Here is a 13,687-nt window from a genome sequence, read left to right as displayed (position 1 = left end):
GAGGTCGGACAGCAGTAATCCCCAAAAAAATCAAAGAAAGTGCACCTGAAGGGATGCGAGGAAAGTTGACCTATCTTAAAATAACAATAAGCAGGCTGAGTGACGTTTAAAAATCCTAGCATTCCTCTCAATCCACCAAGTCCAAAGAATGGCAAAGATAGAAGCAAACCAAAGAGCTCTTCCGTTGCTATTCTTTCCAAAACCCTTGAAGTTGACGAATAACAAGCCTCTAACCTTTCTCAGGGTCACCCACTCTTCCCCTGCAAGGGGAAAAAGGGTATTCCAAAGCTCTGATGTTGCTCTGCAATGCAAAAAATGATAGGCCTTTGTTTTGCTGTTTGCACAACACATGAAGCACAGGTTAGGATTGAGAGACATTAAGGCCTTCTCATCTGAAGCAAATCCTGCGTGTTAATCCTTTCCAAGATCATGGTCCAACCAAAAGCCCAAATATTCCCCAAGACCTTAGCCCTACAAAGAATGTGGTTCTCAAGGAAAAATGTTGGGGGAAGGAGGTACTGAAAGGTGAGAGAGAAAGGGTATAGAAGTGATTGTGCCCAAGGAATCACCCTCTCACACTCCCCCGTTCTCATGAATAGTAGGAACATGATGGTGATAGTGAGCTCTTCGACCGCTCTTTCATTGAGATTCCAAAAGAAATGGAGATCCCAAGAAGGACCCCTCAGAAGAAGAAATGAAGGATCTGATGGATTATGGGAGCGTTACGTAGCAATGACAACTTGAATAAATGAGGAAATTTCAACTCCAACGAAGACTCCCCCACCCACGCATCCTCGTAGACGCAGAACTTTTGCCATCACCCACTTTGAACATAATAAAAGGAAACAACAGACAAGCTACCTAGGACACAAATTTCCAGGGACACACATGACAGGTAATGCCACTGCCTCTTGTCTCCCACCAGTTTTGCTTGATCCTGTCCTCGCTCTTAATCAGCTTATGCCAAGGAGTCAACTTCCAAAGGAAACCTCCAAAGCCATTTGCCTATATAAGAGATGTTTTTGGATACCACGTTCCTGATGCCCAGGCTACCCCTCAAACTTAGGTCTGCTAACCACATCCCAACTAACTAGATGGCCTTTCCAACCATTCCCAGAAACTGACCAAAGGAAATCACGCATCAGCCTCTCTAACAATTTGGCTACTTTTTGCGGGAATCCTAAATAGAGAGAGATAATAAATAGGAGAGTGAGGCATTAATTAAAGTGGCTGAGCCCCAAAGAAAAAAATAAGCCCTCTTTCGCCCATCTAGTCTCCTAGTGATCTTCTCTACTACAGGATCCCAAAGGACTTGAAAGTTTGGGTTCCTTCCTAGAGAGGCCAAGATAGGATAGGGACCACTTAAGGGAGTCCCAACCCGCAAGCAAAGTGAAATTCTAAAGAACTCCCCCCCCCCACCCCCAATATTGGCGCCTGTTATCCCACTCTTGGACATGTAAATTATCAAGCCTGAGATTTGGTTAATAATTTTTTTAGCAACAAAATAACTTCCCAGAATTTTGCAAAATTGCCCTCAAGAAGGAGCAGGGTGTCATCAGACATCAGCAAATTGGAGGCAAGAGATCTTCGCTTCCACCCTCCCCACATGCAAACCTCTGATAACTCCCCTACACTGATTGAGAAGCATCCTACTAAGGGCGTCAACAGCTAGATAAAATTTCTCTCTTAACTTATCTTCTTCAACTAAAGTTTATTACAAGAAGGATATAATTAAAGCTTTCATATTTTTGAAATTATATGAAAATTAAATTTCAATATCAGCAACAACATTTCATTTGATAATTTATGTCTAAATTATTTTTTATTGTTTTTTTTGCATATTAAACAGTATTTAACTGATTTATGAATTTCACTTATATTAATTGAACATTTTCAGTACGATCATTATATGGCAGTTATTGCACCTTATATACCACATAGCCGTCCCTGGTGTATTTGTTTATAATACTTTAGTTCTAAGTCTTACATTATTATTTCTAATAATAGTTTCTAGAGTTTCATAAAAAAATTAAATGCTTTAGTATTAATTTTGATTATTTTTAAAATTAAAATCAAAATTGCAATTGATATCAAAATTTCTGTACATTTGAAGGCTCAAAATTTTAGTTGAAGTCAAATTTTAAGACCTTGACCTGAGGTAATTCAGAAATTCCACTAAAAAAAATTTAAGGTTTATTTTGCAGTTTGCACAGTTTCAGGGGGAAAAATGCAGGATTTATTGAGCTATAACTATGATATCATTTGAATAAATTCACAATTTATAGATAAACAATGCATGTTTAAATGGAAAAAAAATTTTAACCTGGAAACCAGTCTTAAGAACTTACATTTCTCGGAAATGAAGCAAAGCTAAGTGGTGAACTATCATCTCCAGATAAAAATAAATGGCAGCTGTTATATCTACCTTCCTCGCTGGACAACATACTTGCATTTTTACTGATGTTTCCTTGAATACCTGCAAAATCCTGTCCATTGTTGCATTATAATCCATCAATGAACATATTGCCCAGTAAAGCACTGCTGAGAATGTATTAGGGCAGAATATAGTGCAGCAAACTCTGAGCAACATTCCTATGCTTCAATAATAGCAATGATGTATTTGCTTTTATTTTCCATCCCTGAATCATATTCCCACTGTTTGGAATTTTCTCAAAAAAATAAATAAATAAATAAAATAAATAACTTAAATACAGCATTGGAGAGTGATATGTTTACTGATTTTGCTTTCAAGCTACCTTCTACAATTTCTAACAATACTATCTTATGTCAAGACAAACGTCTTATAGTCTTATAACATGTTTAATTTCATTTTGAGATATAACAGCTCCAAGCCTATTACAATCGAAGCTTATGTCATCGCCAACTTTGACAATATGTTTGGGAGCTTAGATTCCAGAGAATCAGACCCTAGATTTGGATTTACATGTAGTTGGACTAACCAATGCTATGTTCAATCCTTGAATTTGGGCTTGCATGGATATGGATGAAACATGATACAATTTTGTATTGTGATTTGTCCAAATCCACACAAATTCAAATCGAAGGTCTGCTGAATGCAGCAGTAGACTATAATGTGTTATTCAATTCCAATTTCAACTAGCATGAAAAGAACACTGATGAGATTTTAGTTCATAATTTAGGAGGATGGTGGGAATTAAGGAAAGGCCCACCACCCCATGGATTAGTCGAGCCTGAAAGGGACCAGAAAACCATTGGTTACTCCAAAAAAGAGAAGGACGTGTTTGGATCACAAACACAAATTTTCAATGGCCCTGTTACATTTTTTTCATAGCACTGCAATGAAGAAATCCATAATTTTTTTACAAAGTGGCTCGGGAAATGGCAGTTACATTACAAATAAAGGCATGGAATCATTCTAATGTCAAGAAAACCTAAAACTCACATTAAACCATCTGCATACTAAAATCTCCAACTTCCTTTCACAAACCTTTTTTAAAAACATTTCAATCAAAATGATAAAGAAAATGAAACGACACATTCAATTTCCAAGGAACATTCAAAACACGACTGATTTTGTAACCATAAACCAAAACAACGCAAGGAAAGGGGGGGGGGGGGAAACTCTACCAAAAAATGCATGGCTTGGATTCTAGTTTGATGTTGCAACCTGATTTTTTCTACTAAAACGTGTACATTATCTACATATACAAAAGTATATGTTTTCCTTATTTCTGCTGTCTCAAATTTCGGATATAAATCTAGATGAACTGGAAAATAGTAGTTGTAATTTATGAAGATGAAGCCAATGTGATAAGTTGAGGCTTGGGGATTTTTCATGTGTTCTGCTATTTTTTACTGTAATATTAAATAAACATTGATTTTTACAATTCATATAAGATTGTCCAAAACCAAGTCATTTAACACTAAAGAAAATTACATTCAAATACTCTAACTTTTACATTAAAAAAGCTACTCTAGTGAGCTCTTAAAAGAATTTGGAAAAAAATAAATATGTATGTATATATATATGATATTCTTGGAGAAGAAATTATATTTGTCTCTCTCTATTTTTCCTTTATTTTCTGAAAGATGCTGTGATAATGTTGAGCCATTTGCAACAAATATCCACCATACCAATGAAACCTTGGGCATATTTTCTCTTCTTCCTTGTTTTTTTTTTTTGAGGTGCATTTTGGATGCTGTTTGCAATAAAGAATTGGTTTATTTTGGAATTATGGTTTTACAAGCTTTTCTTGTTGTTATTACTTATAATTAGTTAGATCTGCATATCTTACTTTCTCCTTCTGGTAAGTTTGTTTCCTAGAATTCTCATTAGTTACTAGATTATGGACCTCTATCAAATTACCTTTAAACCATACGTCTTCATCTTGCATAAAAGAGTATGGATATCTTAACTTTATTACCACATTAATGAAGATTTTGTCTGATATAGCATCCGACAGAAGCTGGAATTATTGAGAGAGAGAGAGAGGCCCAATTTGAATTATTAGCAGCATAAATGCAAAATTCAACAAAAGATAAATATAAAATAAAGAAAAATTCAATTCCAACCTGGAATGCTTGCTCAGAAGGGGCTTGAGGTCCACTAATATGCTCATGAAATGATTCTGCTTGATGTTGCTGAAGCCAAGCAGGAAGCCAAGCCACATCCTGTAATTACCATATATTTATATAATCACCAATGAGATATACTTGCTTTTCTCCACAAATTGTCACAACTGAACGCACTAATAGACAGACATAGTCCACATCACTCTCATAATATAGGTTGTCCTTCTGGCATATAGTTTATAAACAGAAATTTCAGATCAATTATAGAAACAAAAAACTGTGCCCGTAATCATCTTTAGGATACCTAAATCCCCTAATCCTTTTCCCCTTTCTTTTCGAAAGTACTGTGGTGGAGAACCAAAGGAGCGAAGAACCCAACTTTAATTTTTAATGACAACATTCAATCTCTCATATTCTATTTCAAAAATGTAAAAACAATCATTTCCATGAACACAGCTAAGAACCAAATATGTTAATATCAATGAAAGGACACATGCCTTTTGATGTCGTTAACACCAACAACAACAATGGTAAGAAAATAATGTAGAATGATTTCAAACACCCATAATAATTGAGTAAAATAATGAAAGGAAAAGGTTATGGCAGGTAAAAATAACAAAACATAGACTAGAAAGTAAATACCATTGCATTTTCTAGACTTTGAGCATAAAAATTAAAAACAACTAACACCCATAATAATCGAGTAACAGAATGAAAGGGAAAGATTATGGCAGGTGAAAATAACCACACATAGACTAGAAAATAAGTACCACTGCATTTTCTAGACTTCAAGCTTAAAATGTAAAAACAACGCCCTCCTTTGGTGGCTAAGAATGACATTAAAGAAAAAAGTGGCAGAATTAAGAAACGTAAGATTCATGTAGTCAATTCCAATGAAAAACTCCAGTATTCAAAATCTTAATTTCTTCCCTTGTGCCCCACTTTCTCCACAACCAAACTAAGCAAGTGAGCGTCGTATCTTCAAATCGTGGGATCCATATACTCAAGTCCCAGGTAATCAAAAACCCTAATAGTCAAATTTGTAATTTCTTCACTCGTCCCACACTTTCTCGGCAACCAAGCATAGCATTGCATCGGCCAATGAAAAAGCTCTCAATGACCACTCCGCAAGCAACTACCCACAGACCTAATCACCTACCCGCCCGTTAGACTTACCTAAGTAACAGGAAAGATCAAGAATTTCTATTTAAAATATGATGAAGATTTGTCGCGTTAGTACACCCAAGCACTTCATTGTTCATTAAAGCCGAAATGGACAAATATTTTGCTTTGAAATCGGGATAAACACGTCAAAAATGCAAATCAAATGGTGACGGTTTATGGAGGGTGAGGAGGGAGAAGCACTTACCTCGGAGAACTGGGGAGGACGAAACCCTAGGCTCGCCATGGGAAGAACACTGGCTCGAGAGTTGATAATCTGAGATGGAATGGAATCCTTCGCGCCAAAACGACATTAGCTGTATATATTCAACAGGAAGCCGGCGCCCCTCCGTGAAGCAGCTCATGAGCCCCTAAGCACCAAAACGACGTCGCTGTGTATACTGATTTGAGATTGTATCAACTTAAAAAATTTTAACATAATTTAACATAAAATTGCTTTTAAAGTATTGCCTAAATTTGTATATGTAGAAGTTATGACTCAGCTTAATTGTCCAACATTTTTTTAAAATAATTATAAAAAATTTTATTTCATATTTTAATTTTTTAATTTGTATAAAAATATCTTCTTGTTGCTTTTATATTTTATATAAATCTTGGAAAATTGAAAAGTAATATGTGATTTTTTATTTATTTAAAAAATCAAAAATGAAATTTTTTTTTCACAATTAAACTGGTGTTAAAGTCTGTTTGTGTTTTCAAAATAGGGCTTCGTGTTCGTGTAATATTCAATGCATATTTTTAATTTAAATAAATTAATATAATTAAAATAATCCCAAAAAAAATACTCAAATTAAATTAGATTTATCGTTGAACTCTCTCCTTTGGCTTAAGGGGAAAAAAATCATTAAACTAACTCCACAGATGATCATGCCTGACAATAATGGGAGAAAATTTACATGTGTTTAATTTGATTTCTCGTTAATTTCTTTTTCTTTTTTGTTGAGCTAAGTCTCTTTTTAATAAGAATAAAAAAATTAAATAAAAAAAAGATAATCAACTATTAATTCCTTCGATCAACCATTCAAATTTAGAAGAAAATATTTGCATATTTGTGAAAAATTCCTGCATTTTTTTTTTTAAAAATCTTATTACTAGAGGATACACTTTGTTTAGTGTTTTTGAGGTTTTTAAATTCATCTATTTCCCAATTTACAACCCTTTTTAATTCAATTTCCGGACTTTTAAAGTTTCACTTTAGTCACATATATTAGTCCCGGAATATATGTTTTAAGCATTAGTTTATTTATATTTTTCTAAATTATTATAAAATTATTTCCTAATTCCTCAACAAACCAATCAAAGAAATCCCTTCGAAGAATAATTAATAAAAAATTAGAGAGATATCAAATGCAAAACTCTACGTCGTATCTAATTTGTAGATGTAACATTCTCTTAAAGTATGTTTCGATTAAATAAACATCTCTTTTTTAAGTATAACATCGATTCACAAAATATTCCTCTCCTTGAAAATACCAAAATCCTTTAGAGGAAAATAGAGAGCATATCCTCGAATGAGGAAACAATATGTTGCTCAATATTTCCTTCAAGACAATATAAAACCAAATGTGACACTGGTCTCCTTGTAGTGATAAAGCACAAACTCAATAGCAAATAGGAGAAATTTTTATTTCATCTTGTCCACTAAAGTGTGTTAACTATTTCAAGACCTACAATTAATTGAATTCCTTGATTTTAGAGAAAATCTTAGACTTCTTTAGGAAGTAAGATGAAAACATCTATCATTAGAATTAAGAACTAGATAAGCAAATAAAGATTAATTTCTTCGAACAGAGAACCCAACAGTAGTAGAATCATGAAAGAAAATAAAAAAAAGAATTAAAAGGCATATGGGGCGGGGGAAGCTTGAACGAAAAGTGTTAATCCAAAGGCAACCCAAGAGGTGGGCTAGGGGTGAATTGGGTTTGTAAAAACTAAATATTGGATGCAAAAATTTAAAGCAAATTAAAATAAGCATCAAATACACAGATATAAAAGCAACTAAATCAAAGAGAGAAGAATAAAAAGATGCAAACACTTTTATAATAATTCGGCTATCTCCATCTACGTCAACTCTTTCAAGACTAATCATCTTGAGGTTCAACTAATTTTATTTATTTTAACAAAGACCAATAAACCAATTTACACTCTTATTTTTCAAAGACCAAGGAAACTAAAGTACAACCCTTGTCTTTTTGAGACGGGGCAATCAAAATTATAACCCATGTTTATGCTAAAGACAAGGATACCAAAACACCAACACTCACAAACACAAAATTTTCACAAGGAAAGATTTACAACTTAAGCTCAGCACAAACTCTTAAAATATAATCAAGATTGATGTTTAAGGGTTTTTGCCTTAAAGACGATCAAATTTAAAACACAAAGAGAGTTCAAGAGAGAATTAAAGGTTAAAATATTTGGTTATTCAATATGAATAACTTCTCTAATGTTTCAAAATTTAGGAGAGTATATATGTAAAGTTTGCATGAAAACTAATTGTTTTCTACTGGTTGAAGCCTTTTGGTTTGTCAAATCAATCCGCTATTAACAGGATCCAATCAACCGCTTACTAATCGTTAGATAAGGAAAAGTGATCATTGAAGACAAAAGTTGTCAAGCCAGTTGACCTTCTCTAGAGACTAGTTAACCGGCTCTAGCCTTGTGCTAGGGACAATCAACTGCCTCTAGCGCAAGGTCAAGGGTTTGATCTTCCATTTGGTCCCAATTTGCCAATTTAGGTCTATTAGTATTATTTTTTTTATTATTGATTTACAATTTAAAGTACATTACAATTGAAAGAAAAATAATACAAATAAATGAAATAAGGTCTTCCACCTCTTCTCCCAATTCTTTAACTTGAATGATTTTAATCCTATATAGATCACAACTTAAGTACAAAACCATTAGTTTGCAATAATTTGTTATCATCAAAATCAACTTCATAAAACCATGGGATTAACAAGAATAATATCCCCAAAACCATGGTAAAAATTAATGCGAATCTATGAAACAAATTTTAAGACTCGCTTGGGTACCATTAGCACTAGTTCTACAATATGCCCATTTTGATCGAACTGGATTTTTTTTTAATTACCTTGGGCTGAAAGGCGTTCAGGTCTTTATTTTTTTATGTTTCCACCAGAACCAGCCCAAACTGTTCAACCACATTTCCCCTTAAAAATGATTGCAGACCTCCTAACCAGCCATGGTGAATTCAGATAACTTATTTCTTATATTTATTTATTTATTTATTTTGAGGGAGTGGGGAATGAGGTGAGGTGAACTGTGGAAAACTCATTAGCAATTAGTCATTTTCCTGTTCAACTATTTTGAATCATATAATACATAAAACATCTCTTCAGTGCTAGCTGCAGTGTACAATACTACTGTCACAAAAAAGTATGCAGCAATGGTATAGAAGGAAACTCTCGAGGATGTTTTACAGTATAAGAAAAGCACCCCACTGGAATTCCTAGGAAACAACATTGATACTAACAGTAGAAGAATCTGGCTGATCTCCTGATTCAACCTGATTCTGGGAAGTTTCACTAACAGTTGGTGCCAAGGCTTGGATTATTTCTGGCGGCTTGAACTTCTTGATGTAGTAACTAAGAGATGGCCCTGAGTACTCCATTGTCTGCATCTGTGGTGGGTTCTTACCAACTTGGAGAAGTATTGATGAAGCTGCGGCTATGCTGACGAGGGCAATGCCAGCAGCTACTGCAGCCGTGTTCTCTGACCCATCTGCAGAAGAACCTGCAGTGCCAGAGCTGATTGCACTTTCTGCTACATATACTGCAGGCTGCAAAAAATAGAAGACGTTAGATGGAACAAAGTGCGATTGGAGTGCTATTGTTTCGTTTTTTGTTTTTATTTTTTTGCTTATTTTTGTTGCTCTTGCTGTCTTTATTTTTATTTTTGCAATCACTCAAATTGTCAAAACATGATGCAGGTGTTTTTGTGACCCAAGCAATGCTAGGAAAAATTATTTAGTCAGCTGCTTTGTTTCAACTCCAATGCGTCATGCATCCCAGCCTTACTATGTTATTAGAGAACAACCCACTCAATAAATGATTTTTTTTTTTAGTATTGATATAAATGAATTGTGTTCTAAAGAATCATCTTTTTCCCAGAATCTGTTATGTTAATGCGCAAAATCCCAGACTTCATCACAGTGCTCACATCTATACCAGGCAAAAAAAGTCCTTCAAACTTATGTCAAAAAGGAAAAGGCCTCAAATTCCAATGACCAATCAGAAGGTACTGAAAAAATAGGAAGAGAGTATCAATTTGCATGCTGGTAAAGTCACTGGGATCAAATCCCTTCCAAGACGGACAAAGCCCAAGCATTCATAGGTAGGGGAAATGCTACTAGCCTACCACTGCCCCCTGAATTGTGTAGCTAATCAACTGTGGACGCCTACAAACACACACACCCAGAGAGAGCAGGAAACAGCCACAAATCAATCTTCAATCTCAAAGTCATTATGGGGGGCTAGTGGCTCAATGCAGTAACTATTGTCTATTGATCATATTATCTGGAAAACCTAAAATTGACTCAAAGGAACTCAAAAAAGTTTTGATGTAAAATGGGAAAATTTTTCTGAGCAACAATAACTTTGTATGAAGACCAGTAGCAATCACTCTAGCCTTGTATGTGCAGCTTCTACAGGAAATATGAAAGCAAGTCAGCTCAAGCCTGTAGAAAAATATAAAGTTAAAGAAAAAATCAATTAAACTCCTCAGCAAAGCACATATGCAGTTATGCTAAAGGTTTCTGTCTGTTCATTGTGTCTTCTTTTAGGTGGTTATGCAGCATGAATCTACCATCTTCCTCACTTTTTTTTTTTGCCATTCATTGGGGGATCACTACACCTAGGCTACACAAAAAGAGGTAGCCCATCTCCCATACCACGCTCCCTCCCATACCCTCTCAACATTTGAACCCAACCTCTCATATAGAAATCTGAAGCTCTAACCATTGGGATGTCCCCTTGGGGACACCATCTTCCTTACTAGAACCAAGCATGTGTAGCACCCCAGATGAAATGTAAAATACATAACATGAAATATTGTTGAAGTTTCAACTTTGAGTATTCTTCTATTCAAAAATGCTCCCACAAAGGAGAATTCTGAATTTCTTAGCATACAGCCAAAAAATAAATCAAATTCAAACGGAACTTCCCTATAGACATATATTGATTTCATGAAGGAGATAATAGTGATAAGATGATACATTAAATGCTTCCACATTGATAACTCAGTTTAAAAAACATAGCCTAACACAACTGCAATGTCCAGTCATTTCTTCCTCAAAAACAAATCAAACAAAAAAATTCCAAAGTTCTATTACTCAAAATCTTAAAAATGCAGATTCCTATTGCTCGAAATAATTTTGTTCTGACCAGCAATGAAACTCTTAGCAACATATTTATTTTCCCAGGATAGTTAACTGTTGCGGAACAAATTCAGAGTGTAGAACAAGCGATGATTTGAGAAAGAGATAACCAACCTCAACTGAGTATATGTTTGTTTGTCCTGCAGTGTCCTTCTCAACATAACCTGTCCAACCTCGGTTGCGAGGGGGGTATGTACCCACAACTTTGGTCTTATCCTCAGCTATCCACTCCAAGCTCACTTTCCCAACCTGTTCCCAGCATAACCCAAATATTAGGTCTCCAAATTGTTAATGCAGATACCTTTTTATTTCAATTGATTAGCATTACGAAGATCCCAGGAAAACTGCTGAAGTTTACATTGGAATGGGCACTTGCATGGTAGATGAAACTGGGAATAACAGAAGTTTCCGGAGAGAAACAAACTGAGAGCTCCATGAAGTTGCAATAAAGGTAACATGCAAACCAGGATCTAGATGACATACTCCATTCAATCCCAAACCCCATTGAGAATAGAAATTCTAAAACCCAAGTTCAATATAATTATATCCCTAAGATTCAGAACATTAACTCTTACATTACATGAGTCCTTGGCATCATGGGGACCTACCCCCAAATCCTATGACAGTCCAAACCATACAGACACCGTTGAACACTCCACACGTTGTGAAGGGCTGTATGACACTATCTAAAACAGTCTTGGTTAACTAATCAGCCAAAAATTACTACAGTTTACCACAAGACCAACATTCACAGAGGTTGAATGAAAAGTAAGAGGAAGCAGTAAGCAATTTATGAAAGCAAATGACAAGCAAGTGATAAACAATAAAGCAAGTAAGTTTTACAAGACTGATGAACAATCACCCTTCCTAAAGAGCTTTATATGTTATTTTAACTTTAGCACTAGGAATTGAGTGAGGAGTCATACTCCCACTTTCCACTAAGACTTACACAATCACAAAGCATAAAACTTATACTACTATTTACAAGCAGGCTTCGCTCGTGACATACATTTCCTGAATTTTTTGCAAGTAGTCAAAAATTCCCAATAAGTCAATTAATCAGGACATCCCCAACTCCATAGAAATAATAATTCCACAACAAAAACACCATAATCATCATCATCCTTATTTCTTTTCTCAATTTTGAATTCACTTCTGCACCATTTCTATTCTAAATCGTCCCCCTGCTTTCCCAATTCAAAACAAAACTCTTAAAGAGGGGGGGAAAAGGCTAAGTAACGCACAAGCCATTAAGATTCGTGTAGTCAAATACAACCTTCTCACCATACACACCCACAGAAATAGATACATATAAACAGAGAGAGAGAGAGAGAGAGAGAGAGAGAGAGAGAGAGAGAGAGAGAGAGAGAGAGACCCCACCTCCTTATCAGGGGCGCATTCTTCAGTGTTGCAGTCGGAATCAACGGAGGAAGCTCTGACAGTGAAGAGGCCGCGAGTGCGCTTCTTGGGGTGAATATGGTTTATACGGAATTTGGGAGATGAAAAAACGCAGGAATTGGCAGATGCCATCGCTTGGGAAGCGGCACAAGCCATACCCACTCTCAACAAAACTGAAAACAATGGCTTTCAGTTCAATTCAAACCGCAACCCAGATTTTTTTCTCCCTTGCTGATCGGGTGGCTCAGCTTGGATGGAAGAAAGCTCCTGAGCCTGCGCACACAGTTGTAGAGATTTTTTTGGGGGAGGGAAGTAGGACTCTGGGTCCGTGTGTTGGATATTGAGTGGAGAATGAGTTGCCACTTGCCAAAAAAGAAAGCCACACCCATTATTATTATTATTATTATTATTTGAAATTTAAATTTCATTGCGTTGGATTTAGATTTTATAAGTATAGACGAAACTAGCTACAACTATATTTTATATTTATTTAAATTCATTTAAATTTTAAATTTTACTCAAAATTCTAAGATTATTATATTTAAATTGTTTATTCAATAATTTTTTTTTTTTTTTTACAATGACAGCCAACTCAAAAATACATTTTTGAAAGTGATAGTCAAACAACTTACCCTTAATTCTTACCCAAGTTTTTCAACTTTCCTTAAATTGAGTCTCCCAAAAACTTATTGAGCAAGTTTGACGATTATACAATCACAATTTTGTAGTTATAAATCTAGTCATGCTTAAAAATTTTTGTAGCAATTTTATAGAAAGAGTGATTATATCTAGATATAGTTTGATAACATTTTAAAACTTATAGTGTTTATGATTTAAAATAAATACTTATTTAAAAACAATAATATTTACCTATTAAATTTTAAATTGCTTATTAAGATCCATCTTTTAAAATGAATTTTGATATGCAAAGAAAGATGACTATTTGTGATTATAAATAATCAATTTAAGTTTGTCATAATTTTCCTCTCGCTCCCTCCCTCTAAAAATCTATGCACGTAGAATTTGAGTATTATAATTATATTTTAATTTAATTAAAATAAACTAATATGTCCATGATACAATCAAATAACACTTATCTAATTCAACATTGTTGCCACTAATCGAATTTATAATCTTTTTATTCAACATTTTTTT

The 13,687-nt window shown here is 34.6% G+C and overlaps 2 protein-coding genes across 11 annotated transcripts in view; both read right to left on the bottom strand.

Annotated features, from left to right (window-relative positions):
- LOC131163672 (uncharacterized) overlaps positions 1-6,028 on the bottom strand; it is a 36,937-nt gene extending 30,909 nt beyond the window's left edge. For all 10 annotated transcript variants that reach the window (XR_009139085.1, XR_009139090.1, XR_009139087.1 and 7 more), the window contains exons 1-3: positions 5,924-6,028; positions 4,555-4,653; positions 2,349-2,486 (exon numbers count right to left, since the gene is read on the bottom strand). Coding sequence is in view for 1 of the 10 variants with exons in the window: in XM_058120327.1 (XP_057976310.1) it covers positions 2,349-2,486; positions 4,555-4,653; positions 5,924-5,962 (276 nt within the window). In the remaining 9 variants the exon portion in view is untranslated. The remainder of the gene's footprint in view (positions 1-2,348; positions 2,487-4,554; positions 4,654-5,923) is intronic.
- Positions 6,029-9,033: 3,005 nt separating this feature from the next.
- Positions 9,034-12,919, bottom strand: LOC131163671 (protein MAINTENANCE OF PSII UNDER HIGH LIGHT 1). Its single transcript, XM_058120325.1, has 3 exons — positions 12,515-12,919; positions 11,249-11,383; positions 9,034-9,538 (listed from the first exon to the last, which is right to left on the bottom strand). Exons 1-3 carry the CDS (start codon positions 12,686-12,688, stop codon positions 9,209-9,211), a joined length of 639 nt encoding a protein of 212 aa, XP_057976308.1. The 5' UTR covers positions 12,689-12,919; the 3' UTR covers positions 9,034-9,208.
- Positions 12,920-13,687: the final 768 nt, after the last annotated feature.

This window comes from Malania oleifera, chromosome 9 (assembly GCF_029873635.1).
Source record: "Malania oleifera isolate guangnan ecotype guangnan chromosome 9, ASM2987363v1, whole genome shotgun sequence".
In the NCBI taxonomy this organism is placed as follows: Eukaryota; Viridiplantae; Streptophyta; class Magnoliopsida; order Santalales; family Ximeniaceae; genus Malania; species Malania oleifera.
Note: the sequence above shows the minus strand (reverse complement) of the source record. Positions and strands in the feature narration are given on the sequence as shown.